General features: G+C 39.8%; 1 protein-coding gene across 3 annotated transcripts; it reads right to left on the minus strand.

Moving 5' to 3' along the window:
- Positions 1–2,524: 2,524 nt before the first annotated feature.
- prrc2b (proline-rich coiled-coil 2B) lies at positions 2,525–23,435 on the minus strand. 3 transcript variants are annotated; one of them, XM_007558974.2, is made up of 31 exons: positions 23,249–23,435; positions 19,086–19,263; positions 18,826–19,000; positions 18,359–18,461; positions 17,922–17,985; positions 17,606–17,749; positions 16,331–16,644; positions 16,090–16,214; positions 15,828–15,991; positions 14,869–14,956; positions 14,611–14,779; positions 13,927–14,260; positions 13,648–13,826; positions 13,284–13,479; positions 12,913–13,117; positions 10,567–12,582; positions 10,284–10,450; positions 9,980–10,095; positions 9,422–9,566; positions 9,188–9,264; positions 8,749–9,036; positions 8,527–8,625; positions 7,865–8,054; positions 7,681–7,778; positions 7,452–7,579; positions 7,087–7,327; positions 6,521–6,688; positions 6,335–6,414; positions 6,162–6,243; positions 5,687–5,896; positions 2,525–4,702 (listed from the first exon to the last, which is right to left on the minus strand). In XM_007558974.2, the coding sequence occupies exons 2-31, from the start codon at positions 19,198–19,200 to the stop codon at positions 4,535–4,537; spliced, it is 6,648 nt and encodes a 2,215-aa protein (XP_007559036.1). In that variant the 5' UTR covers positions 19,201–19,263; positions 23,249–23,435; the 3' UTR covers positions 2,525–4,534. The 3 variants fall into 3 exon arrangements, with proteins under 3 accessions (XP_007559036.1, XP_007559037.1, XP_007559035.1); XM_007558975.2 differs by having other exon boundaries at positions 10,284–10,447; positions 18,826–19,003; XM_007558973.2 differs by having other exon boundaries at positions 18,826–19,003.
- Between the last annotated feature and the right edge of the window lie 1,926 nt (positions 23,436–25,361).

Below are 25,361 nucleotides of genomic sequence, written 5' to 3' on the forward strand. Positions count from 1 at the left end.
CAACAAGCAAGAAGGCATTCACAGTATTCAAGCTCCCAAAAAGAATGTAACAATCTGCTTCCTACCTGAACGAAAACAGCTGTGTTCATGTGAAGAGTCTCAACTCGATCGGATAAGTGATTTAACCATTCCAGATGGTCACTGATAGACTGGTTCAGATCGCTGTTGCTCTGTTTTAGGAAAGGGGGGGGAAAGCGTCACATGGAACATAAACATGAATTTAGCTAGATTTATTTATTAAAAATGAGGATTCAAAGAAACGCACCCCAGACAAGTTGTCTTTCACTTCAACTGCAGCAAGACGAATGTGCTCAAGTTTGTCAATTTGTTCTTTCAGCCGATCATCAAGCTCCTGCATCATCATCAGGCCCTCGTCTGCTCTGACAGAACCCTTAGCGGCCATCCTGGGTCTAGAACAAATGACTGGTTATTTATAAAGATCACAACCTGTTATTTATTTATTTATTTATTTTTAAATAACATTTTGCTGCCAAGTTGTTATATACCTAAATGGTGCATATTTTGATCAGAAATACATTGGTAAACATCTGACCATATATTTCACTCAACTCATTAACAAGTTAGAGATGCAGCATAGCGACTCCAGAAAGTAGCCAGTTTCTTTAGAAAAAGACCGTTGCCAAGAACATTTACTTAGGCAACATTTTCATGCTATTCAGAAGGACATTTTGCTATGCATTATACTAACAATTAATTGTGTAGGAGTGGATGACAATGACCTGCGACAGACTGGCTACCTGTCCAGGGTGTACCCCGCCTCTATCTCGCTTGGAGATAGGCACCAGCAACCCTCCTGACCCCACTGTGGACAAGGATGTACAGAAAATGGATGGATGGATGATGGATGGATGACAATGACCTTGAATTTGATACTGGTGGTTACTAATGTGTCCCATCTGGATGTTAAAATGATATTAAACTTAATTTAACCATGCTTCAGCTCCAAGTTCAAAATTAGAATATCACATTAGACCAATCAGGAACAGATGTTTAAAGCACAAATAAAGTTATGGGGTGAGAAATAATCTGCTAGAGGACTGTTTGATGTAAGATGGTCACCAAAACATAAGATAGTGAAAGCAAACTGGTCAGTGTTCCAAAATCAATAAAGAAGTATGTATTCCCAGCCCATGAGCTGCCGAGCAGTACTTACTTTGAAGCTGTTATGGAGATGGAATCAATAGTTCATTGAGATGACAACATCTCAAGTGAGACCTCTAATTTTGAGTTTTGACCGCAGCAAAAAACGGCCATTTTTAAACCCATCGCTTTATTTGCACGAGCAGCAAAACATCAAATACACGCGGCAGAATGTCGACAACCGCGAGGAAAATTAGTATTAAATAAAAACCAAATTACCTTTTTGTTCCTGAGGTAAACACACTCAGAATGCTTGGAGGTAGATCACTACAATACGGGGGCTGCAGAAGAATCCCCCTTTTCCGCATTCCCGAAGGAAAAACTTTCGTCCTCCCGCCTACATGCCTCATGAACTCTAAAGAATGTTTTTTATGGGAAGTGGAGTATGTGAAAAATAGCACGAGCATGGACTACATTATACTAAGTATGCAATTATGAAATATATTCGGATATATTAGAATAAAAGCTAGATTCATCTTTTTCTTGTAAAGAATACGTTTCTCCTCCTTACAATTTTCTGTTCAACCGCGTGGTGGCAGTGTTGCCCCTATGACATGGTTTGGCAACTGGTATAAATAAATACAGAGTAAGATTCGGGGCAATAAGTCCCTGCATAACACGCTCTCTCTCTCTAATAACCTGCAACGAGAAATAGCACTTCATATTATGCTATTATTTTTACAGCTGCTGAGAAACTGTTTTTTTATGAGCCTGCCAAATTCTCAGTAGTACATATGTTTTGTTTTTCGAAAATAATTTCATTAAGTTATACAGATGACGTAATAAAAACTTGAAATCATAGCAAAAATTGAAAATATGTTTACACCTTTATTCATTTTATCAGAAAATGTAGCAATATTTTAATAGCTTTCTTGCTAGATTCAGGAATAAGAAGTTAAGCGTAAAAGAAATTTAGCAATTATTTGCATTTTGTAACAGACTCCACACAGGACTACAACCAGATCCTGCTGCCATGCCTCACGGTAGACATATTTCAAGACTGGAGAAGAACCGATCGGGTTTTTGTTGACCGATGCCGATTGTAGGAAAAACAACCACCATCAAAAACAACACTTCTTGAATTTCAAAACTATTTTAGTATTTTCTGAGGCAGTAAGGAACTTGTGAAGGGAATATTCAAAGCAAGTGACAGTGAATTTACAAAAATTGAATATCAATTCTTGTTTCCCACAGGTTATAGATGAAAAAAACTTATAAAGGTAAAAATATATAACCATATGGTAATCTTTTTGATCATGGGTGCAGGACATTTTCCAAAATTGATTTTCATTCTTGAGAGTTCATATAATCAACAATGCATTTAAGAAACCACAACTGCTTTATTTTTCTTTCAATAAGCTGATTTTTTCAAATAAAGGGAAAGTACTGACCAAATATCTGAAAAGATTGCAATAAAATGTTGAATGAGATGCAGTGGTCCTCTGACAAAGAAAGAAAGAAAAAAAAAAAGAACAATGTATCACTAAAGTACAAAAAAAAAATGTCAGGGCAGCATCTTTAAGATACAATAATGAAAAAGGTGAATTTTTGGAGATATCTATGAAAACACTCCAAGTCCAACAGATCCAAAGGAAAGCAGTTCATGTTAAGAACAGTGACTTGCTGAACATCAAATCCTTTATCATGCCACAATGTTTAAAATAAAACGTTGAGTTTTGGCCTGTACCCCAATTAATAAAGCATGACTGTACAGTTTAAGTATGCATTTACATAAAAACCAGTGAAACATTGTAGTAAAGATAAACATTTTGTAGTGTCATGGAGCATGATAGTAACATCTAGCCAGTGATGACATTGGTACAGAGTCCCAAAGTGCTGATTCTCACCTAAAAAAAAAAGATACTTTTGAAATCCACTGGAACAACTGAGCTCACACATAAAACATTAAAAGAAGCAAAACACAAATACTTTACTTTCCTGCAGCAATCAATGCTTGATGCCCTTTGTAGCAAGTTTAAAAATAAAGAAAAGTAGTCTAAATGGGCCCCTGATTGTGATTAGTTGTGAGGTTTATGTTTTTTTTGTTTTTTTTTTAAAGTTTTTATTGCTAGAGCCACTTCAGAGACCAGATGCTAATTAATCGAACTGCTTCTTCACAATTCCCTACTGGGCTGTTCGACAGACTCTCAATTCTAGTTTAAGAAATATTTGCCAGAAGCCCAAAAAAAAAAAAAAAAAAAAAACTCCAAGGAAAGTTCAGCGAATCCCCAACCAGAGGGATGTAGAGAAAAGACTCATTTCACGTAGACAAGCGAGTTCATTAAAACCAAAGCAAAGCAACAGAGGAAGTTATTTCACTGAGCTATCGGAGGGTTTCTCACATCAACTTTGAGCCCTCCTGTCCCTTTCTGAAAAACACCGTTGCCAGCTCAGATGTTGCCAGATGCTAGACGAGTCCTGCAATATCGCACACGGTCAGCTCATCGCATGCGCACGCCGTTAATAATGTGAGCGACGTTTCCATGGAAGAAATATGATTTTGTCAAAAGTCCGACCTTTTTCCTTTAATTTCACAAATAGAGCGGAGTGAGCAACAGAATGTAAAAGAAACCAAAGAACAGTTTTATGACAAAAGAAGGTTTCTTTCTACTAACCTAAGCAGTTCCGGCAGCTTTATGGGGTTTGTTATGTACCTCCATAGACGCAATTCTGGGATGATGCACAATGTTGACATGCAAGGAAATCTTTTTCTTTTTTTTTTCTCCAAATAATGAATTAATAAAACAAGTCTTTCACAGGTGGCTTGAACGGGTGGTCATGAAGGTAACCTTTATTTACTAGCAAACTCTGAAAGGAAATGACAAAAAAAAAAAAAAAAAAATGTGCCCCGCTGCATTTCAAAGTTGTTAAATAGGAAGTAACAGACTTTGCTTCTTACAGTAGGTTATGTTATCAAGTGTCCGGTCTGTTCTGGAGGGCTACAGTTCATATACAGGAAGCAAATACAGTTTGGCAAAACAGCATGAAAAGTGAACCATCTGAGTTGGCCGTCTTTCTTTTTCCACACTTACCAAGAAAAAACACAAAACAAGTATATATATTTTTTTTTTGTTTGCCCCAAACCAATCTCTCCTTAAAAGGGTCTAATAATAAGTTAAAGTGGACCTTGGGAGAGATCAGCTTAAAAGATGGTCTGTGTGTATGTATAATATATATTCATATTTTTATATATATATATCTCTATAATTGGTGTGAAATAATAGTGTCCAGTTCTGGAAGTCCATGGTTAATCACCCCCCCCCCCATGCTTCGGAGCCGTGGGATAATGACGGTGTTTCAAAGGCTCGCACGTTTCGTCGAGGATCTTTGAGTTGGCAGGCTTGGCGGCGGTGAGGATCTTCAAGGTCCATTGTTATGCCTTGCCCTCTTCTACTTTGACAGTCTGGGGTTTAATGGCTCCAGTGCGTGCTGGTTTGGCTTGACCAGTGGAGGGCAAGGGCTCTTGGAGTTTGCTGGTCATGCCCCCTGGTGGTGATTTGCCCTCCCCCACAGCTTTGCGCACTTCTCGCAATGCTTTGCTCTAAACAAGAAAAAAACAAAAACAAAAAAAAAAAACAATAAAAATCATAGTGATGTAATCTCTGCTACTAATATAATTAATAGTCAATAGCACAATGTCTCTTAAATGTAAAGATATGTTAAGTGAATGTATAATTGAACACATCTGGAGTTCAAACTGACTTGGACAGAGCTTATGTTCAATATGGAATGATCCTGTAGACAAAAATATAATTTTTTTTTGTGAAATGGTGAGAGTCCATGTTTAAAGGTGTCCAAAAATATATGAAGTAAAAGATAACTGATGTCGTTTATCTGACTTAATTATCCAAAGTGGATGATTTTGTCATTAATTTAATAATTAACACATTAAATGGTCAATTCATACAGATGTTGGAAGCATAAAAAAAACACCCTGAATGTTATTTAAATTTCCCAAAAGGAAATCAAGAGCTATCCAACACCAGCATTGCATAACAGAAATAGCACAGAAATGTTAAAAGCCAGGAGCTCGAAAAACATCAGTGCTTCTCCACCGACAAAATAAATCTAGGATTTCGTTTAGTCAATCACAACTAACATGACAACAAATGAACTGTTCAGAAATCCTTCACCGCAAACCTAAAGTGAATCAAGGAGGTTTAATCAAAAGCAGGAACAAAAAAAAACACAGTTTAGACACAAAACTACGACCTCTCATCAAATCTTGACCATGCACAAGCATTCCTTACGTCAGATTACTTTTTTTTTTTAGAAATTATCAGCTAGTAGCATTTAATTAAAATTAAAAATTGTTTCAAACAAAGGGAGAAAGACAGTTAAAAATTTAGCACAATCATTAATAACTGAGACAAGTCACTAGTATTAATACGAACACAAGAAAATTATACCATGCTACTAAAAAAACTGGTCATTATTTCAGAAGAAAAACACAAAAAGCATTGAGAATAGAGGAAAAAGAAAATGAATTAAAATAAATTACCTATATTTATAGTGGGTGGCTCACCTTCATGCCATCCTCTGGCCCCTTGACTGTGGGCTCAGGGACTGAAAGGGGGTTGGAATGGGAGGGGTCGCGGCCAGGGTTAGGGTAAGGGGGGGAGCGGATGATGACGGGCTTGTTGACCTGCATGACAGGTCTCTGAATGGGACTGGGGAAAGGGCCGGTGGTGGGGGGCCGCATGTGCATGACCATGCTGCCTTGAGCAGGCGACACCTGGTAATTATGAAAGAATGAGGGCAGGGGGAAAAAATAGATTAGTGGTGGGAAATAAAAAGCATATATTTACCATTTCATTAGAGAATTGCACACTCCATGATCAGATGCATCCAATCTGCATATACTTTCTTTATTTTAAATACAAAAAATAACCTTTAGGACTGCCGAAGTTTAAAAAAAAAGTATGATATGGACACAAAAGCATCTAAACAATAACATGAATGAATGAATAAATAAATAAATAAATAAATAAAATACACACCTGTTGAGTAAAAAGCGTAGGCAGAGGACCGACATGCCCACCAGGACCGGAAGGCTTTCCACTGGGGCTCGCAGATCCAGGCCTGACAAGGACAGACGCTTATTAAGAGCAATATGAAGCATTCTTACTTTTATCACAATACAATAATAATAATAATAAAAACTTCTAATCACCTGTAGGAACCTCCAGATAAACCTGGGGAATGATTGGGCTTCTCAGAGAACTGGAATGCTTTCATTTCCATCTGTGAGCCCTGATGAAAACAACACAACAATAAAAAAAACGATCAAAAGGCCATTTAAAAAAAAAAAAAGAAAAAAGAACGGAAGGACGCAAAACAAGAATCAAGAAAGACTCGCCTCTCTGCTTCCTGCCATGACTGCGGCCTGGGAGCCTGGCGGCAGCATCCGGCGCGGGCCTCCCACCGACAGGTTCTGTCCCTGTTGCAACTGGATGGACTGGGGAAGGATGAGGTGCTGCTGAGCTGAGCCGTAACGCAGCTGCGAGCCAGGAAGGGGCATCGTCACCTGGTGACATAAAACAACGGGCCGCTTCATTAACAACAAAGCAATGCCGTTTAAAGTAACGCTGCAGCACCTTGTACATTTTTTCAGCTTCACAATCACAAAACGCAATGCATTTTGTCCGACACAAGTAGCGCATAATAACAAAATGGAAGGAAAATTTGATATGTATTTTTTTTTTATTTCTAAGTAAAGATCCAAAATTGTTGGTGCATAACAACCTCTAATTTTACGGAGATTAAATAAAACATAGGCGGACAATCTTTACTACCTAAAGATCTGAAGGCAACTTGTTAAAAGTATCAGAATAAAAGTAGGCGAATACAAATGAAGGTTACGTCGAAATCTTAAACTCATCAAAAGTATATCTGTTTGCTGAGGTGTTACCAAACCGAGTTCACCTGGATGAGTTGGGAGTCCATCAGTTGTGAGGAACCCATACCAGGCCCCTGGTTCATCTGGCCGTCGTAAACAAGCTGCTGGTTGCCGTTCATAGGCTGGTAGTGTGAGCCCGACTGGGATTTCACCATGTCTGACGGCTGCATGCCAGGAAAAGCAGAGTAAGGACCCTTGAGGGGGGCCCCACCAGACAGCACCATGGGGTTGGGCTGCGACAGGTTGGGGTGCATGTAAACCTGGGACCTGAACCGAGGAAGGAAGATGGACCGTCATCAAACTGGACTGTGAACTCGCATCATAAACCCAGAGAGAAGGTTTATGATGAATGAATGAGTGGTGGCCGATGAAACGCTTCAGCTTCCAATACCTGAAGGGGGGCATGGAGTTAAACATCTCCTGTGACTGAGAGACGGGCAGACCTCCACGAAGCCCCAGCTGAGCCTGAGCCTGAAGAGATGTGTGCAAAGAGATGGGAATCTGCTGAGCTGCTGCCGCCTGAATGGGTGAGAAAGTGCAACATTACAGCAGCATGTTGACCCACAGGTGTGTGTGTGTGTGGGTTTGTTTTTTTATTTTTTATTTATTTTTTTTTTAACCTGTGGATAGGTCTGCTGCTGGGTCATGGTGGGAGGAACGAGGCGTGGCTGACTCGGAAACACATGACCGTCCATGTACAACGGAGGAATGGGATTACCTACATTAAGGTTAGGAAGCAAACCGTTCTGAGTTTCAGTTCTGACTGAGCCACTGGGGGGATAACTAAGCTTAGAAAAATCATACCTTGCATGGACATGGAAGGTGCCACTGAGGCAACCGGCATTGGAGGCATGGAAACCCCAAAAGAGCTGTAGCTGACTCCGGTGGATGACCCAGCACTGCAGGGAGGCTGAGCGCCTGAGGCACTACCACCGGGGGAGCCCTGCTCCGGAAGAGACTGCGAATTCTCCCAGGCTTTACGTGCCGACTCCATCTGCGGAGAAAAGAAGCGAAGTGGAATTTCACACGTAATAAGTACTCCATATGTATTATTATGCTGATTAATCGGACAAATTGTCACATTCTGCAGATTTTTGTTTTTAATTTAACCACTTCAGATTGTCCTATACAATATTAGAAAAAAATTAAAAGACCCAAATAAACAAATTATCCCTTTTTTTAAAACAAGAAAATACATATTTTATTGCCTAAAATGGAATAACACAGCATTCCTTCAGCGTACATTTGATCATTAGTAGCAGAAATACTGCCAACATTGGTAGAAAATTATTGCTCTGAGTATGTTCTTCCTGCAGAAAAGAGCTTTTTTTGAGCGTGTATACTCCAGTTAATCATTTAAAAAAAGTGGTTGTTTCAATAATGGATTCGTCACAATTATTCCGATGAGTTTCATCCCACCAAAATATACACGCTGCTTTGTCTTTACACAAATCAAACTCGGATACCTTGAGAGTGAGGTCAGCAGTGGGGAAGATGGTATTGAGGCTGATGCCAGGCTGCAGGTGGTTGGAACGCAGCATTGGGATGCTCTGATTTAGAGATGTCTGTTTTGGAAAAGTTTAGATTTAGTTTATTTGCACCTTCACAAAAACACACCAATCACAGTTGCACATTTTGTTTTTCCTGAATTTCTCACTCTTTGACATGTAATCCGTCACGTTACTCACATCAGTGCTAAGCGTATCCTGAAGCTTGTTAACGGGATTGGAGACGGGTACTGGGCTGGAGCCAGGCGGCAGGCTGAAATCAGAGTCTTTGGCACTGACACCGAACTCGATTGGAGGCACGGGAAGCACACTGTCCACATGGAGGTCCACGCCGTTGACTGGCGTCATCGGGCCACCTTCCAGTCTGTCCACACCTTCTGAGCCCTTGCGGTTCTTCAGGGAGCGCTCGTTCCCGATGGGTCCTGGTTTGTGCTGTTCTTTACTCTGTTCTGGACCAGCGTCGGAATCCTGGTGGAGGACGGGACGTTATGTTTACATTTCTTCAAGTGAGATTTATCCTAAAAGCGATCTATTAGTTGATAATCAGCCACAAACACCAGAAACAACTAATTTACATACTAACAACTGTATTCAAAACACAGAGTTGCATGCACGCTACCTCAGAGTTGGGCTCACTCCCAGTGTAAGACACCTGTTTAGTCCATGAGTCTCCCCCTGAAGACTGCACAGAGAGAGCTACAAAAGAAACGGGAACACAGGAAATGATTGGTGAAGGACACGAAACGCAATCACATTCTGACTTTGTTTCTGTCTCCTCGTTCAACATAATATTTGCCGATCAAACGAAAATATGAATGTCATTATAACGGCAAACAAAACAAATAAATGTTACCTGAACTGTTGGTCTCCCAGATTTCTGTTCCTAGATTGTTCGGTGAAGAAATTGCTTCCTCCGTTTGCTCGAGGCTCATGCTTCCCTGCTTTTTGACGAAGCGCGGCGGTATCTTGGAAGAGGGCGTTCTGTTCTTGACCTGCACCTAACAAAAAAAAAAAAAAAAAAGAAACAGGAAATTGTTTTAAGCTAGACAATATACTAAATTTCAGCATAATAACTATACTAGCCAAACTAATTTCTTCTGTTTAACTTTTCACAGACCTCTATTGTAGGCACAAATAAGCCCGACTATTTTTCAGAGGCTAAAATGCAAAAAACAATTCTTGAGGTTATTATGAAAAAGCCTAATAGACTTTTCCTTTCCAGCAGAAGCCTGTTAGGGTGAGCAGTAAAATATGCATGAGTGGGCTTTACAGTTGGGTTGTGGAAAATATCCTACATTGTAGCCTAATTCACTAAAATATTGATTAACCAGTGACCATTTTCTCTTAAAAAAAAAAAAAAAACTGTAATGTATCGACTCCAACCATTTTTCTTAGCATTTGTTTAACTTACAGAAGGTCCCTGCTCTTTTCTCCGCCTCTCATCCTCCTGAGGGCGTCGTTGTTTTTTTGACAAGGCATCCTGGTATCCGTCTGGGTCCACGTTTTGTCCCACTGCATCTGCATCAACTATTAAAAGAAAAGAGGTTGGCAGTCAATGCAAAGTTATCCGAGGACAAGAAGCTACTTCTGTTCATTAACACCTGTATGTAAGAAACAAAGCACAAGCGGACCATGGATCTGACCTGAAGCACAGCTTTAACGAGCGTTGCTTTAGTTCAATCAACATAAGACAAAAAAGAAAACAAAAAACTCACTGGGGTAGCTGCTGAGTTCGTATTGCGTGAGCGGTTCAACAATGTCGGTCTTGCCCGATCCAGGTTTCATTTCTTTGTCTAATTTCTTCCCTGTAAGCTCATTGGGCTCCCTGTCCTCTGTCGGGGGTTCTAAGCTATAGACTGGACCGGTCTCATCCGGGCTCCTGCTGATGTATAAACAGAGGCAATAAAGAAGTATTTTAACTGATGCCAGTGACAATCAAAAATGTAAAAGCATTACATAAACCCAAACAAAAGATGGCTCAACTAGAATTCGCCTCACCTCTTGCAAGACGTCCCTCCGTTCTGCCAACCGTCACTCCTGTTAGACGAGGAAGTGGAGGGATTTTCAGGTGTGCGTACCATCTTGCTTGCCTCTAGCAGGGAAGGCTCTCCTTTTCTGTTCTGTCGCTCGACCAGCGGCCTCTGACTAGAGAAGCTTCTCTTTGAAAGCTCCCTCTTCTCACCAGAGCCAGGTTCACTGTGACCAGAGTCTGAGGGAATGTCAACGTGGCCCTGCACAGCTAGATTCCCGCTGCCACCTTGCTTCCCTCTCCAGTCACCAAAGTCGCTGTTGTCTGATCCCGTCTCCCATTCCTCAGTCTGACCGTGCTGGCTGGAGCGTCCTGAGAAGTGACCACCGGGCCAGTGGTCATCTCCGTTGCCTTTGGAGCGAGTGGGCCAGGGATTCGCAAAGTCTCCGTTGACGTACTCATCGCTCGTCCACTGATTCGAACCGGGTTCCCGCTCTTGTCGTAAGCGTCGGAAACGGGGAGGCTTGTCTTGACGCGGGGGACGCCGCCGTCTCAACATCTGTCTGTCGGGGTTGTCGTTCTCAAAGTAGTATTCTCCTTCACGGTCCTCGCCACCATTTTCTGTGAAAGAGCCTGAAAATTTTGGAGCGTACTTGAGAGCATCGCGGTCCACTGGAGGTCTGCGGGAATAAGCAACCTCAGCTCCAGGTGCGTAACCGTTCTCTTGCATCAAGCTACTGTTGCTGTTGAACTGGGGTCCCCGGCCCCTCCAGGAAGACGCGTCCCTTGACCCTCCAAAGGTTCGATTGTAACTGTTGGTTGTATTCAGCCTGGGGGGCAGAACACGACCTCCGAAGCCCCTCATCCTTGCCTTTTCTCTGTTATCTGAGGCTGTCTGGTCATCGGTGTACACCTTGTTGGACCTCCAAGAGTCTCTATCGGCCTTACGAACCTCACCGGACTCCGTGTAACCTTCTCTGTTTTCCGCTTCCTTCTGGCGCCGCCTCTTGGGAAGTTCTTCGTACTCTGATGCTTCGCTCAAGGTCTCACTGACGTTTCGTCTGCGAGGTTTGCCTCTCTGGAACTCGTCAACCTTCAAGAGGTCTCTGGGTGGTCCTCGACCTCTAGCAGGTCTCGGAGCGCCACCGCTGCTGTTGTTATACGCTCCTCTGAGGTTATCCCCACCTCGGCCACCACGGGTTCCACCTCTGGAGCTAAATTCCCTGAAGCCTCGACTGCGACCTCTACCTCCTCCTCCTCCTCCTCCTCTGACTGAACTAAAAGCTTGTTCTTCATCGATGAATATCCAGTTATTGCGCCGGGGGGCTTGAGGATCTCGGTTATTTTCCTGGCCCTCTCTGAGTAGCTGGCTCCTGCCACTACCCAGGTGGGTTTCCTTGGGGAAGTCATCACTGTGGGTGCCAAGAGGCCGGTCCGTTTTGCTAAGAGCCGGTGACTGCCGCAGCCTCTCCTCAGGCTGCTTCTCAACGACAGGTGATGCTGGACGCCTGTTACTGGCAGGCTGGTTATCTTTCTTCAAATCATAAACATTAGTGAGAACTTCCTTCTCCAGACGATAGGGGACAGGCTTCTCTTCGGGTTCAGGCTTAGGCTTTTCATTTTCCTTGTCTTCCAATTTCAGCGCCTTAAGGACCGGTTTCTTGATGGGCCCAGTTCTACGAATCAATGTCCGGCCACTAGTCTCAGATGTCTGGTTGACACTATTGCTAGAACTAGCTTCAGGCCACTGGCTTGGGGAACTCAGGCCTCCTCCATCTCTTTTCCAGTTGTCCTTGGACCCGTCTAAGGTGTCATAGGAGTCAAGAGTATCTTTCAGGTGTTTGTCTCTTGGGTCCTGCTTTGTGCCTTCACTCTTCGGGCAGAGGTTTTGAGCGGTGGTGAGAAGGCCGGTGTCATGGTGTTTGCGTTCTTTATCGGGGTCTTGGCTATAGTAAGCATTATGGGGATGATCGTCACTATTATGCGTCAAGCTCTGATTGGTCCCATCTTCAAAAGAGTCCCGCTGTGAAGGGGCAATATGACCTCTATAAAAAAAAGGGGAGACAAAAGCAAGCAAAATCAATAATCACTTTTTTCTTTTTAATTAGAAACAAGGTTCTCACCGTGATAATAGCATATATAGTATTTTGCTTTTTAATAGTTCTATAACCTGAAAATACTTAAATCTAATCCATTTCAAAACTGTGTAGCAGTCTTTCCAAACTTTCTATTTATTTTTGACCCCGATTAAACATAGAAGACCAGTTATTTGTACCTTGACAGTTTTCTAGAAATTGCACGGTCCTCACATATTAATTTAAGCATTTTACAATTTAAAGGATTTTACTTTAATTTTTTAAAACACATCAACTAACCTTTCCCCTGACAGGTCACCATCAGAAGTATCATGCTGTCTCTGATAGGGTGGAGTGAAGCTGCGTAGAGGGTAGCCATCTTGATTCCAAACTGGGTAAGGCTCAGTAGACGGAGCCCGTCTCTCTTGGTGTAGGTTAGAATGGCATCCCTCATCAGAGCTAGGACTGTCCAGGTGGTCTTGATGCACAGTGGGTTTTACCATTCCTAATACAGTAATGAAAAAAGTTTAAAAATGCATTTTTAATACAGTTGCAATATATCCATGAGGTCAACTTCGAATGCTTGTGAGGCTCTTCTAAAGTTCAGAGTTCAATACAACATTGCTAATCCATCACATAACATAGATTTTTAAACCACTTTATTTGTTTACCTGAAGACTGAATCGAACCGGGGTAGTAGTCCACCGGAGAGCGGCCTTGTGTCATGCGTGGATCCATGAAAGGTGGCATCATCATCCAGCGGGGATCAAACCCGAGCACATGCTGGGGATAATAGCCCCGCTGGCTGTGACTTGAGCTTGAAGGATGACTGGACTGCTGCCAATGTTGCATTTTGGGGACTTGTTCCTACAGAGTGTGCAGAACATACAAAAAGTTGAGAAATGTTCCAAGCACTAAAAGCTTTTCAAAGTCTGATGAATTCTCTGCCAAAGTAAGACTCAGAAAAAAAAATAAAAAATCTCTTCTTAAAAAGGAAACATTTTATTATTCAATGGAGATAAACCTGGTTCGGACCTGCTGCTGGTGGTGCTGTAGTTGCTTTTGAAAGCGGGGTGGAACTGGTTTGGAGGCTTGGCGTCCACTGTAGTCGTCTGAAGGGGAGGAAGGTTCCGGGCCATCATCATCACTGCTACGATGGTGCTCTTCACGATAGCTATGGCCAAAGGAGTTGACCGGCAGACACTCACTTCCTTCTGCAGATTATCAAATGACAAAAAGACAATCCTCAACACCTGGTAACCTTTCATGATTTATTTTCCTTTTATTTGGATTTTTTTTGTTTGTTTGTTTCACCTTTTGTGCTATACTGCCAGTTTTCATTATGGCCTTTACTGTGTTCCGGATTAGGAGAAAGTGGGGCTTCTTTCCCCTCAGCCTCCTTCGGAATATCTTCCGCCTTTGACGCAGGTCTTTCAGACTTCCCAAACTTCTCGTCTAACTTTTTGAGTTTCTCAGCACAGGCAGCTAGTCGCTCTTCCCGAGCACGCCTCTCCTCCTCCTCTCGCCGCCTCCGGGCTCTCTCGACAGCCTCGGATACTTCGGGGGACACGTATTTTGCCCTGGCTGGTGCTTGACTCTGAGACCGCTGGTGATCGTCTGAGTCAGTTGGCGGTTCGCTGTGGTTTTTCTGCAGGGCAAAAACACAGTTGAAAGCAGATAATTCGTGGCTTCCTTGTTTGAATTTTCCACATTTGACAAATTTCTTAAGTGTATACAAAACTGGTTATGACTAAGTGATAAACGTTCTTTTTAATTCTGCCTTTTTTAAATTACTGTACCCAGCAACTAACCAAACATCTCTTATTTCACAATTATAGCTAATATTTTACTTTTTCCTTAAGCTTTATAGTGCTCCATTATTCAGTCATTAGAAAGGAACTAATAATAGAAACTTTTTTTTTAAAAATAAGATCACACAGAATGAATCTCAAAAGAGTTACATCAAAGTAGGGGGATTGCTCTATTGTGAGTAGTTACCTGACTGTCAGTAGAGAGATATCTGCTGATGGGTTTCCTATGGGACTCATGGTGATGATGTTGGGAAGAATAATTGTCATCTGCGCCCTCCTGAGAGTAAGGCGCTTCTCCTGAACTAAGAGAGGACTGGCAGTCTCGCTGGTTCTCTTTCTCTCTCTCCCACTCAGCCCTAAGATACAAAAGTTGAACCAAAAACTTCTGAATGAGGTTGTGGCTGTACATCAGAGCAACGCTGAGCAACGGAGCAAGAGCTCATACCACATTTTATTTTTATCACTACAAGAGTGATCTTCTTCATCGTCGCTGAACTTGAGCTTCTCGCTGTAGTCGACTTCTTCATGAAGACCTGAAGGGAAAAGTAAAACCAGGGGGAAAAAAAGCAACAATGTCAGATAATTCATGATACGTCAATGATTTAAATTTATATTAAGTATAAATTATTTATTTAAAACAAGAGCGTCTAAACTAATGGCTACAAAAAAAAACAAAAACAAAGTAAAGACAGAAATAAAATTCACAAAACTGCAGACTGTTGTTTAAACCAATAACATAATGCATTTACAACGTACAAGGCAACATCACATAATTCAGAGTATTAAACAGTCCCTTCACAATATTTTATCTTAATGTGGCTATCAAGTTCACTACAAGTTTAACAATAATTCAAACAGGAAGAGGAATTAGTTAAAAGTTAAACAGCATCAAAATTAAAGCTTAACTAAAGTTACATGTGATGATGTGTGTTCACAATGCAGTCTGAACTGAGGAGGTCTCAGACTACAGAACAAATTAACATTTTATATTTAAAGGTAGTTGTAACAATCACAGTAAATAAGAGGAATGTTAAACAGATTTTTTTATTTTATTTTATTTTTTCACAATTCAACATTAAATCAGATTAGGCATTTCCTACTTCGTGTCTATTAAGACTACAAAACATATTTCTGGGTAAATCCTAAAATAATGACCTAAAACAGGAAACGATTGGTCTGAATTAATGTCAAGCAGATACAATAAAAGAGAGAATGATTATATGCAGTGTATCCACTTTTAGTTTTGTCCAGATGATTGCTCTTAATTCAGGACAACAGCAACGAGTGGTTTTTAGGATACAACACATTGTAAATGATAAACAAGAATCTATTTCACAGAGAGGATAATTACACCTCAAATAATAGAATAAACAACAGCATTATCTTAGCAGAAGAAATACTGACCGGCCCATCCGTCCTCACAGTCGTTGTCGAGGTCATCCAGATCCTTCAGGTCCTCTGGGTTAATGATGGCTGGACGTGCTGGTCTGTCGCTGGGCCTGCGGATGGGCTGAGAAGAAAGACGAGTTGGAGCACGGACAAAGCGGTTCTCTCTTCTTAAGTCGCCGCTGTAATCACAGATTGGAAAAAAATGAATAAAAATGTAATTAACAACAGCTCATCTAGCAGAAAGAAATAACCTTTACAGTTTACATACTGTACTTACTTGACAAGTTCAGGTTTGGCATAGCTTGGTCTAAAAGTGGGTTTGCTGTCAAATCGTGCTGTGGTTGCGGCGGTGGTAGTAACATTGTCAGCGGTTGGCGTTTCACGCGTCTCTTTAGCGCACATCTGAAAATGTCAAATGGAATATATTGCATCAGCTGTAGACCAAGAACTCGCCGAGTCTGTCCACGAAGGCCTAGAGAGTCAAGGACAAAAAAATAAATAAAAATAAAAGTACTTACAAATGCAGGCAGCATGTCGTGGTAGACGGCGGTTGAAGTGTGATGAAGCTGATACTGGAGGGCAGTGGGGACGGCTGGTCTGCGGACTGGCTGGGCGGGTCTGAGGGAGGGCTCCTTGGGTTCGAGGCTCGGTGACGGAGCGGTCGCCGCGGTAGCAGAGGTGGTGCCGGTGGCAGAGGAAGGGTGCGATGAGGCCGGCGGAGAGCCAGTCTCACCCAGGGCAGTGGTCTTACCCTCAGGATCTGCTGGTAGGCTGAGGGTCAGGGAGGAGGGCTGAAGGTTCCTGCCGCCACCTTCCCTCCAACTCGTCACATCTTCAAAGCAAGACAAAAACCAGAGAGGTGTTTAGGTAGTCGCGCTTCACCCTCAAAGTCAAAAACAACATGATGTTTCTGATGTGACTCTTTAGGATAATCTTGTTACATACAGTCATCTGACAAAATTAAATATTCAAATTATTTCTGAAATGTTCACATATCGATGGCTAGCCTTTTATTTGTGGAAAAAGTTGTCATTTATTTACAGGTTAACAAAAAAAATTACCCAGAAGATAAAAAACACAACAGATCTGCATTTTATTACAAATTATTACACCCAACCTCCTTTATAATTAGCATTTGGATGTAAAAATCCTGCTGTAGGTCACATGGAAACATTTTTTAGGGTTATTGGAAACTTATTTTAGAATCTCGTAGTTTGTTTATAACTGTCAGACATGGGAATGTTGGTAAATTAATGTTCTCTGCTTTCCAAGTGATGGAAAGCGGAGTTCAAACTTGTTTTAAAACCTCCTTGGATCCCTCATTAGACTCATGAGCTTCTACATTAAGTTTTTGAGTCTTCATGTAGAAGCCGTCTTCAGAAAGAAGCTTCTATACATCAAGTTGAAATAATAGTATGATCAAGATCTTTTCTTTCTGTAGGTCTAACATTTTTTGTTTAAGTGATGCCATTTTAGGAGAGATGTCCTTGCTTACCAAGATATATATATATACATATATATATATATCTTTTTTCTTTAGGGTCTTCTTGGCTCGATCTAAACCCTTGTTTTTTTTCTCATAAGTTATATAATTCTGCTAAAGAGAACTTTAGCAGAATTATATGGGCTCATAAACTCCATCTTGGGCTTTATGAGCCCATTTGGAGTTTTAAATGCTGACCTTAGAGGGTCCACAGGCAAAAATGTCCCAAGTTTTGAAAATGGTAATCCACAGCACTGCTTCCCTCAATGCATGAGCTTGTTTAGGGTTTGTAAGTAAGAGCTAAACCTACTCTGAGGGCGGAGGCTTGGTCCGGGCCCATACGACGGATCGAAGCCGCTTCTTTCCTTGCCAACTCTGTCCTGTTCTCCAGCTGCCTTCAGGGTGGGAAATTCCTCGTGAGAGAAGGGCTGAAGTCGGTTTAAGGCCCTTGAACCTGAAGTTATTCCAAAAAACATGTGTTAAAAAACTCAGCTTTGTAGATTTCATGGAGGACCGTTTAATAGGAAATGTGGCATAAATCAACTACAGATTGTTCGTCACGCCAGAATTAAATTAAAGCACGTCACTTTAATTTGCACATATGAACAAGTAAAATTACTGCTCACCATCTTGCTCTACTGCCTTTCCGTTTAGCTGGGCCCATTGCTTTGGTCCACCTGTGTTTGTGTTCTGTGAAAAAGAATGAAAAGAAGCTTTTAGCCCAGGTTCTGTTGACTTTGGAGGCAAAGGATGAACATCCTTGAGTCTAAACATCAACTTCCTCTATACTGCATCTAATTTTTCCAAGAACTAGGAGCTTGAAAATGACATTATGGCTAAATTTAACAGGGATTTTACAAGGAGGATTGTTGAAATTACGGTTAATGAAGATATTCCAATTGATTTGTCTGATATTGGACTCAAAATGTCAAAGTTCCTAAGTACAAATGAACTCAGAGAATCAAACCGTGTAAAAGAAAAAAGAAAAAAAAAAACAAGGTAGAAGCTAAAGCAGTTGGTATCAGTTTAAAAGAAAGATAATCAGCCATAGGTACACACGCACCTCCTGGTTGGCTACTGGTGAGGACTTCTGAAGATTGGAGACAGATTTCTGTAAAGCCAGCTGCGGCTGCGACTCCGGCAGCAGTGGCGTAGATGCACTGGAACTAAAAGGCAAAAATGGAAAAGCACAGTGTTAAAATTCAAGGTGACAGAACAGACAGAAAGAGTCAAAAGTCTTTGGACTGATGTACTGGGCCCAGTTACAAAGTAACCCGGGTAAAATTCAACACTCGTCTATTCAGATTTTTCTTTTTAAGGAACTACAGTCGTCGTTAGGAAGTATTAATCTGTTTCAATAAATGCATGTACCTAAATATTAGAAATTTGGAAATTGTAAAATTCTGTTGTCAAATTACAAATCAGAAAGCCGCTTACATCCATTATTGAAACCATCAGAAATAAAACAACTGCTTATGATTTGCTTGACACATGGTGATTCGAGATGCTGGTAACTTTTTGCTCAAGTACCTCTTTTGATCGGTTTGTTCCTGCTTGTTCGCCCATCCTGTACCGTCTTTGGGCACTATAATCACGTTGGGATCGTTTCCTTTGTTTTCAGACTTTAGACTAGGCAGGTGAGCGGGTGGGGGCATACGCCGGGCTGTTGCCACTTTGCCAAGACTCTGCAAGCCATGTCGCGTAACTACTGGGAGACAGAGCGGGAACAGATTAAGAAATATAAGCTGCTCTGAGGGAAAAAAAAAAAAAAAGCATTCACACAAACCCACCTGTATTTTTCTGAGATTCTATTGATTTTCCCTTGTACTTGTCAAATAGGCTGAGTGAGGAATACTTGCTTTTCCCATCCTTGGACTTGGTTAATTGCCCCAAACGATCGGACATTTCGATGTAATGTCATCGAGTATGAAAATTTTTCTTTGCGCCTCTTCCCAGTGCCTTCTGATTCTGCAGAGAGAAACAGTGTCCATTATATAAAGAAATTTTGATAATTTCCTTTTTAGCAGAGAAGCGTTTATTTAAAAGTCAGATATTAAAGTAAAACTGGATGCTAAAGGTGGAGCACAGTTTACGCATTTGAAGTTGTTGTCCGACCAGAGCCAGCATATTGACTACTTAATCCTCATTATAATCTATCATTGTTGTTGTTTTTCTCCCCACTCGCGCGTGTCAGGACGCAGTATAGTCATGTTTGTCGAGTATCGGTGACGTTCAGGTCGGATGAATGCCACCTGGACGTTAGGTCGCATTTGAAAAGGACACGCATCGGACATCCAAGTGGCCTGGGCCGCATTTGAAATAAATCCGACCTGTGTTGTTCAGACTGCCATGAAAAGATCAGATACAGGTCGCATTACGTCAATAAATAAATAAATAAAAAATAGGAATTGGGTCATTTCAGTCTGCAGTGTGAACACGACCTTTGACTCCAGCTTGTATTCGCCAGGCCATCACACATAGTTGGTGTCCGATTGAGGCCATTTTGAAAAAGTAGAAGAAGCACACAGTGTAAAAAACACAACGTCTAAGTAGGTAAGAGTGCATCCCTTGAATCCCATAACAAAAATAATGACGCAGAGTTTCTGTACAGACACTTCAGAAATACACAAAGCCACTTAATAGCATTACAAATAGCAGTACCTGTGTTACCAACTCAAGATCACAGACTTTAGCAGTATCAGAACAGAACCCCAAAACAACACAATACAAAAATGGAGCAGGACAACTGAACTGGAAGTAAGGCTGCTCAATATATCGACATCACAATATCGGTATGTACGATATTAATTCCCCCAAAGGACGGTTGGAGTGCAATATTTGTTGGCTAATATGTCGTAGCGTTATAAATATTCATATTACATGCTGAAGTAACATTTAGACAGCTGGACAGCCATCTTGTACAAAAGAGATTTTTAATTTCATTTGGATTTTCCTGGTAAAATAAAATAAATCTTATGGCAGAGAATGCTAACAGTGGACACAATAACCAAAATGCTAAAGCTCACAGAGAGATGGAGGGTCCGATAATAAGGAGGGGAAAGAAGAAAATACTAATTTATCGCAACTGATATTATCGAAATATTATCAAGATTGCATGGTTTTCTAATATTGTGCTGCCCTGATTAGCAGCAGAACATTAACCTTGGGTTACAGACATTAAAAACAAACTCAATGTCATGACGTCAAACTTAATGTAGTTTTAATTCAATTCAGTTTAGTTGTATAGCACCAATTCACAACAAACTTTTTCTCAAGGCTCTTTACAAACATTTCATTTCAATTCAACTTCAATCACACTGGCATTCCGATTAATCCTAATTATCAAACGGAGTTCAGTTCATTATTCAAATTATTGCAATGATCTCACTGTTCAGGACTGTTTTGAATCAAAATAAACAAGGAAATCATACCAAAAATTTACTTCTACCTTCTGTAAAAAAAATAAAATAAAATAAAATAAAACTCAGCCTGTTTTAAATATTATTACTGGATCAGTGTAAATTGCAGGTATTGAAAGAACACAGACATAAGTGATGTCTGTCTACAGCTCCATAGCATGCCAAATCGCAATTCTCTCTGCGTCATTGCAATCAAACAGGACGAAGTGGATTCAGTATTTTAAATGTCATGCATTCAAACTTTGCATGCCAATAGTGAATTTGGCCAGTTGAATGCCTTTGTTACACCCACACCAGATTTAGTGGCTGACATATTTAACATTTTTCCAAAAAGGTTGGAGAAATCGCAGTGATGGAAAAGAATGGAAAGAGTCAGAAAATCTGGGTAAATTTTAATCAATATATTTTTCCACAATAGTATCAAAAGCACGTTCTCCTGATAATGTGTAGCTTTGAACACGACAAACAAGATGTGCTGCAACTGACTGCAGCAAAAGCGTTCCTCTTAGTCCAGTGCCTCAAAATCAACGATTTGTCATGTATTTGGAACCACATCAGCTTTTACTTTTTTGGAATACTGCCAAATAGTAGATATGCCCCGAGAACAAGGATAGGATTTATCACACCAATTGTAAACACGTCTTTTCCCCTGAAAATTATTGGGCAAAAATAATTGTTTTGTGTAGTTTTTAAATTTGTTGATTTATTTTTATTTTATTTTTATTTTGCAGAATTAACAAAATGCACATTTTGAAACAGCCACACTCAGTATTAATTTTCAACTGCTCAATTTAACTTTTTATCATCCAGAGAGATAAGACTGTCCTGAACATTTCCCTGAAAACAGAAATATCTATTTGGCATACCAAAGTATCAAAATATTGCTTTGAAATAAAATATCTACAGACCTACCGAATATGCGTCACAAAAGTCATTGCAACATGTTTAAATGAACTATAAAAGAAAGAAATAGCAAACACTGACTTCCAATCAGACCAAACCATACAGATTCACAGACGTCACACTTATCAAAAGCAGATTCAGCATATATTAAAAACTCGATCTGTCTAGAAGAGCAGAGAAATACAGACTATTCACGATAAGGACATATCTTTACTTTTAATAGAAAAATACAAACTATTAATCAATGTACAATTTCAATATGTGGTGTGAGCAAAGCAAGAATCCTGATACCTTTCAGCAACTAGTATTTACTTTTATCTACAATAAAACTCGGGAACATAAACTATATGCATTGCATCATGAAATGCACCAGAAAAAAATGAGAGAGATTTGTAAAAATATCAAATGCTAATATAAACACAGGTAGCAATCCGCCAACAGACTGGCCCTTTATAGGAGACTAAAATATTCCTTATCCAGCTGTAAACATAACGGGACACGATGGCATTTAATCCGAGAATTAGTCAATAACGTGTTGGAGGCCACCCGAGACGAGACTCCCCATAGGCGTTTCACTGGGACTTAAAACGAAGTACATCCATTCACAAGGAATTTAAAATGTATATTTAAAATGGATAAATGGCGGTTATTTCTCCCAAGTAATTTTGTAAATTTTATTTTACAAAAAATATCTACAAATACCAAATTTCAAGCTAGCAGCTGCTCCGTTTTTGTAAGTTAGAAACTTCATAGCTAATGCTTTAGATCTAAAAAAATATATAGATTTCACATTTAAAAATCACGTAAGCACATACCAGAATATTGTATGGCATAATTAGTCATAATAACTCCACTTAAGCAATTCGTATCGACTTGTCAGTTGTTTAGCTGAAAGCTAGTACTAATGCTAATGCTAGCATTGAAATCTGACAACAAACAGTTAGCTGGAAAAAACCCGAACAATTATTTTTCAAAGGACAATATTATGTTGAATTATAACCTTAACAGACAAGCTAGTATGATATCCAAGTATGACACTTAAAATCGGTAAGAATATTTAAATGTGTAACCGCTAACCTTGGATATGCTATTTTGACGGCTAAATCAGAAACGCTATGTAAACATCAAATGCTAGCGAGTGTCCCTTGTAACTTTAGCTGTTATTGCAGATCCATCAATTTTACTGCAACTCTGTTGTCCTTTTTTGTATTTATTTTTATAAAGACGAAAAGAACAGAAATTTTGCTTCGGCTAACTGCCTTCGACAGTCGAAGCTTGTTGGAGGAAAACTAGCGAAACGACAATCCCGTTAAACTTCCAGCGTACTGCTGCAAATCCAACCCCATACAGGCCAGAATTTGACAGTGCATTTCAGTTCAAGAATACATAATTTAATGTGGATTTTTTGTTTTGTTTTGTTTTGTTTTGTTTTAATCGCTGTGAAGCCCTTGTATCCAAGTAATAATTTTCAACCTTTGCTGGGCTTTTTGAACGGGCTGCAGACGGCGACGGGGAATGTAGGACAAGGCGATTAAAAATGGCTGCTGCCCAGAACAAAGCAACCATAAAACTGAGCAGCCGAGAAAAATACGAGGCAGACAATCTGACACAGCTCCGCATTTAGGACTCACCGGATTAAACAATTTAAGAATGTCTTCTGCTCAGTGACAGTGATATAGTTCCACAAAACGTTGTCTATTCGGAGGATGGGTTGCGATTGTAAAGCTCAATCTTCATAGGTTGAACCGACCGTAGAGTTGTTGCTGGGGTCCTACCCGGCCTGAGAATGAAGAACACAGTGTAGGCTGGATTGACTCTGCTAACATCGGCGTACGTAAACGAAGTGAGTTCAGCGGCTGCCACCTGCTGGTCAATTTTAATCGTTACACAAACACCCAACTTGAATTATTAGAAAAAAAACAATATTTAGGATCAAAATTAAAACTTGATGCTTGATTAAAAATGATAAAATACTTAATGAAAACACCTTTTAAGTAGCTCAAGCACTACTGCGACCTCTGTTTAACAGCACAAACTCCCTGAAGCTAATACATTTTTACAAAGACGAATGAATTAGAATTTCAGCTATTTTTTTTTCAGTAAATCAACTCAAAAAGTGAAACTTATATATTAGACAGATTCATTACACGCAGACAGATATACTTATGCTTAAGTGTTTATTTTGTTAATGTTGATTATGGCTTATTAAAAAATTTCAACAAAACATTAGACCAATAAAAAAAAGACTTTTAATGCAGGGAAGTTATTTTATGCATTTTATGCTTTACACATTTATGGGGAAGACTTCTAACTTTACAGATGTCACGAATGCAGTCAATGGTACCCTTGGGGTCATTGAGAGATAAGTGTATTTAATCATGTTAACTGAAAGTTAAGTGGAAGGAAGGGTGTGGTAGAAAAAGTTACCACATCCATTCAAGATATCCATTCAAGGAAACAGATATCTTGAATGGATGATGATGAGTTTAAAACGTTTTTGAGGAGATTTCCATGGTGTGAAAGTCAACTGTTTGTTTGTTTTTGTGAGTTTGTCTTATTTGGTCTTTTTTTTTTTCTGCAAACTGAATGTTTTTTATTGAGTATGCAATGAAATTAAAATTGAATGATATTACTAAATTCAACTTTGTATTAAACACACAGATGCTCCAATTATATCATTTGGCTTTCTTAATGGAATCCTTAAGAACTTCCAAAGATAATTTGTCATTCCCTGAAATACTACTGGTTTTTTGCCATCGTACTACTGTCTTTAACTGCACATATAATAAAATAGATTGTTTGGCATCTACTAAAGTAGATGTGTTTAAGCTTAGATGCCAAACTAAGCTAAAACACATACATGTTTGAACAGAAATGCTGGTAGTTTGAAGAGTAAGAGAACCTATTACTTTCTTATCATGTGCAACATAAGTATATAATAATTTAATGAACAGACTATGGAGTGAAAATTTTGAGACTATTTTCACTCCATAACTGACTTTGCTGTAAAATCAAACTCATAGATTTAGTTTGTCTTTGATTAAAAAAAAAAAGTAATGTATTTTGCTTTAAACATATTTAATTTAGATTAAATCTAACTTTTCAAAAATAAGTTTTCATGCAACCAGTCCTTGGGTGACATCACATAAGGCATAACTTTACTGTCTTTTTTTTTTTTTTTTTACATTTGTTTATAAGTTCCTTATTTTTTTTCCATTTTCTGCAGGCTGGAATAGAGAACTGTCTGACAACACTGCATTCAGACAGCTTTACCAAATTCTTTTTTTATTATTATTGTTATTGGATTTTTTTTTTCAGCCAGCACTGACAATATTTTTATGACACAAAAACAACTACTCCAAGATTCCCAAGTGAGAGCTGTCACCGTCCTCCAGAGGGCACTCTCTTCAAACCAGCGAAATTGTAATTTATCTGGAAGCTGTACTGGTATCTAAAACTCAAACAGCTTTTATAAATCACACAAGGAGTTTTGATCAAACTATTGTATTTTCATGGATAATCTATAACGGAGGACTGATGTTATCATTGGAGATGCTCACACCCCCAATGATAACATCACTGGGGATGATTAAATAATTCAGACATCCCCAATGATGTTATCATCATCATTGGGATGATGATAACATCATCCCCAAAAAGTAATCATTGAGGATCATCCCCAATGATAACATCATTGAGGATCATCCCCAATGATAACATCATTGAGGATCATCCCCATTGATA

This window comes from Poecilia formosa, unplaced genomic scaffold, assembly GCF_000485575.1.
Source record: "Poecilia formosa unplaced genomic scaffold, Poecilia_formosa-5.1.2 Scaffold100, whole genome shotgun sequence".
NCBI classification, from domain to species: Eukaryota; Metazoa; Chordata; class Actinopteri; order Cyprinodontiformes; family Poeciliidae; genus Poecilia; species Poecilia formosa.

Bases quoted from the DNA above. Each gene is read 5' to 3' on its own strand.
- prrc2b (XM_007558973.2), bottom strand. From the start codon at position 19,200: ATGTCCGATCGTTTGGGGCAATTAACCAAGTCCAAGGATGGGAAAAGC. The intron at 14,261-14,610 runs GTAACTACTCAC...TTTGCCCTGCAG, and splicing joins ATCTCTCTACTGACAGTCAG to AAAAACCACAGCGAACCGCC. The intron at 13,827-13,926 runs GTGAAACAAACA...GATAATCTGCAG, and splicing joins CTGGCAGTATAGCACAAAAG to AAGGAAGTGAGTGTCTGCCG.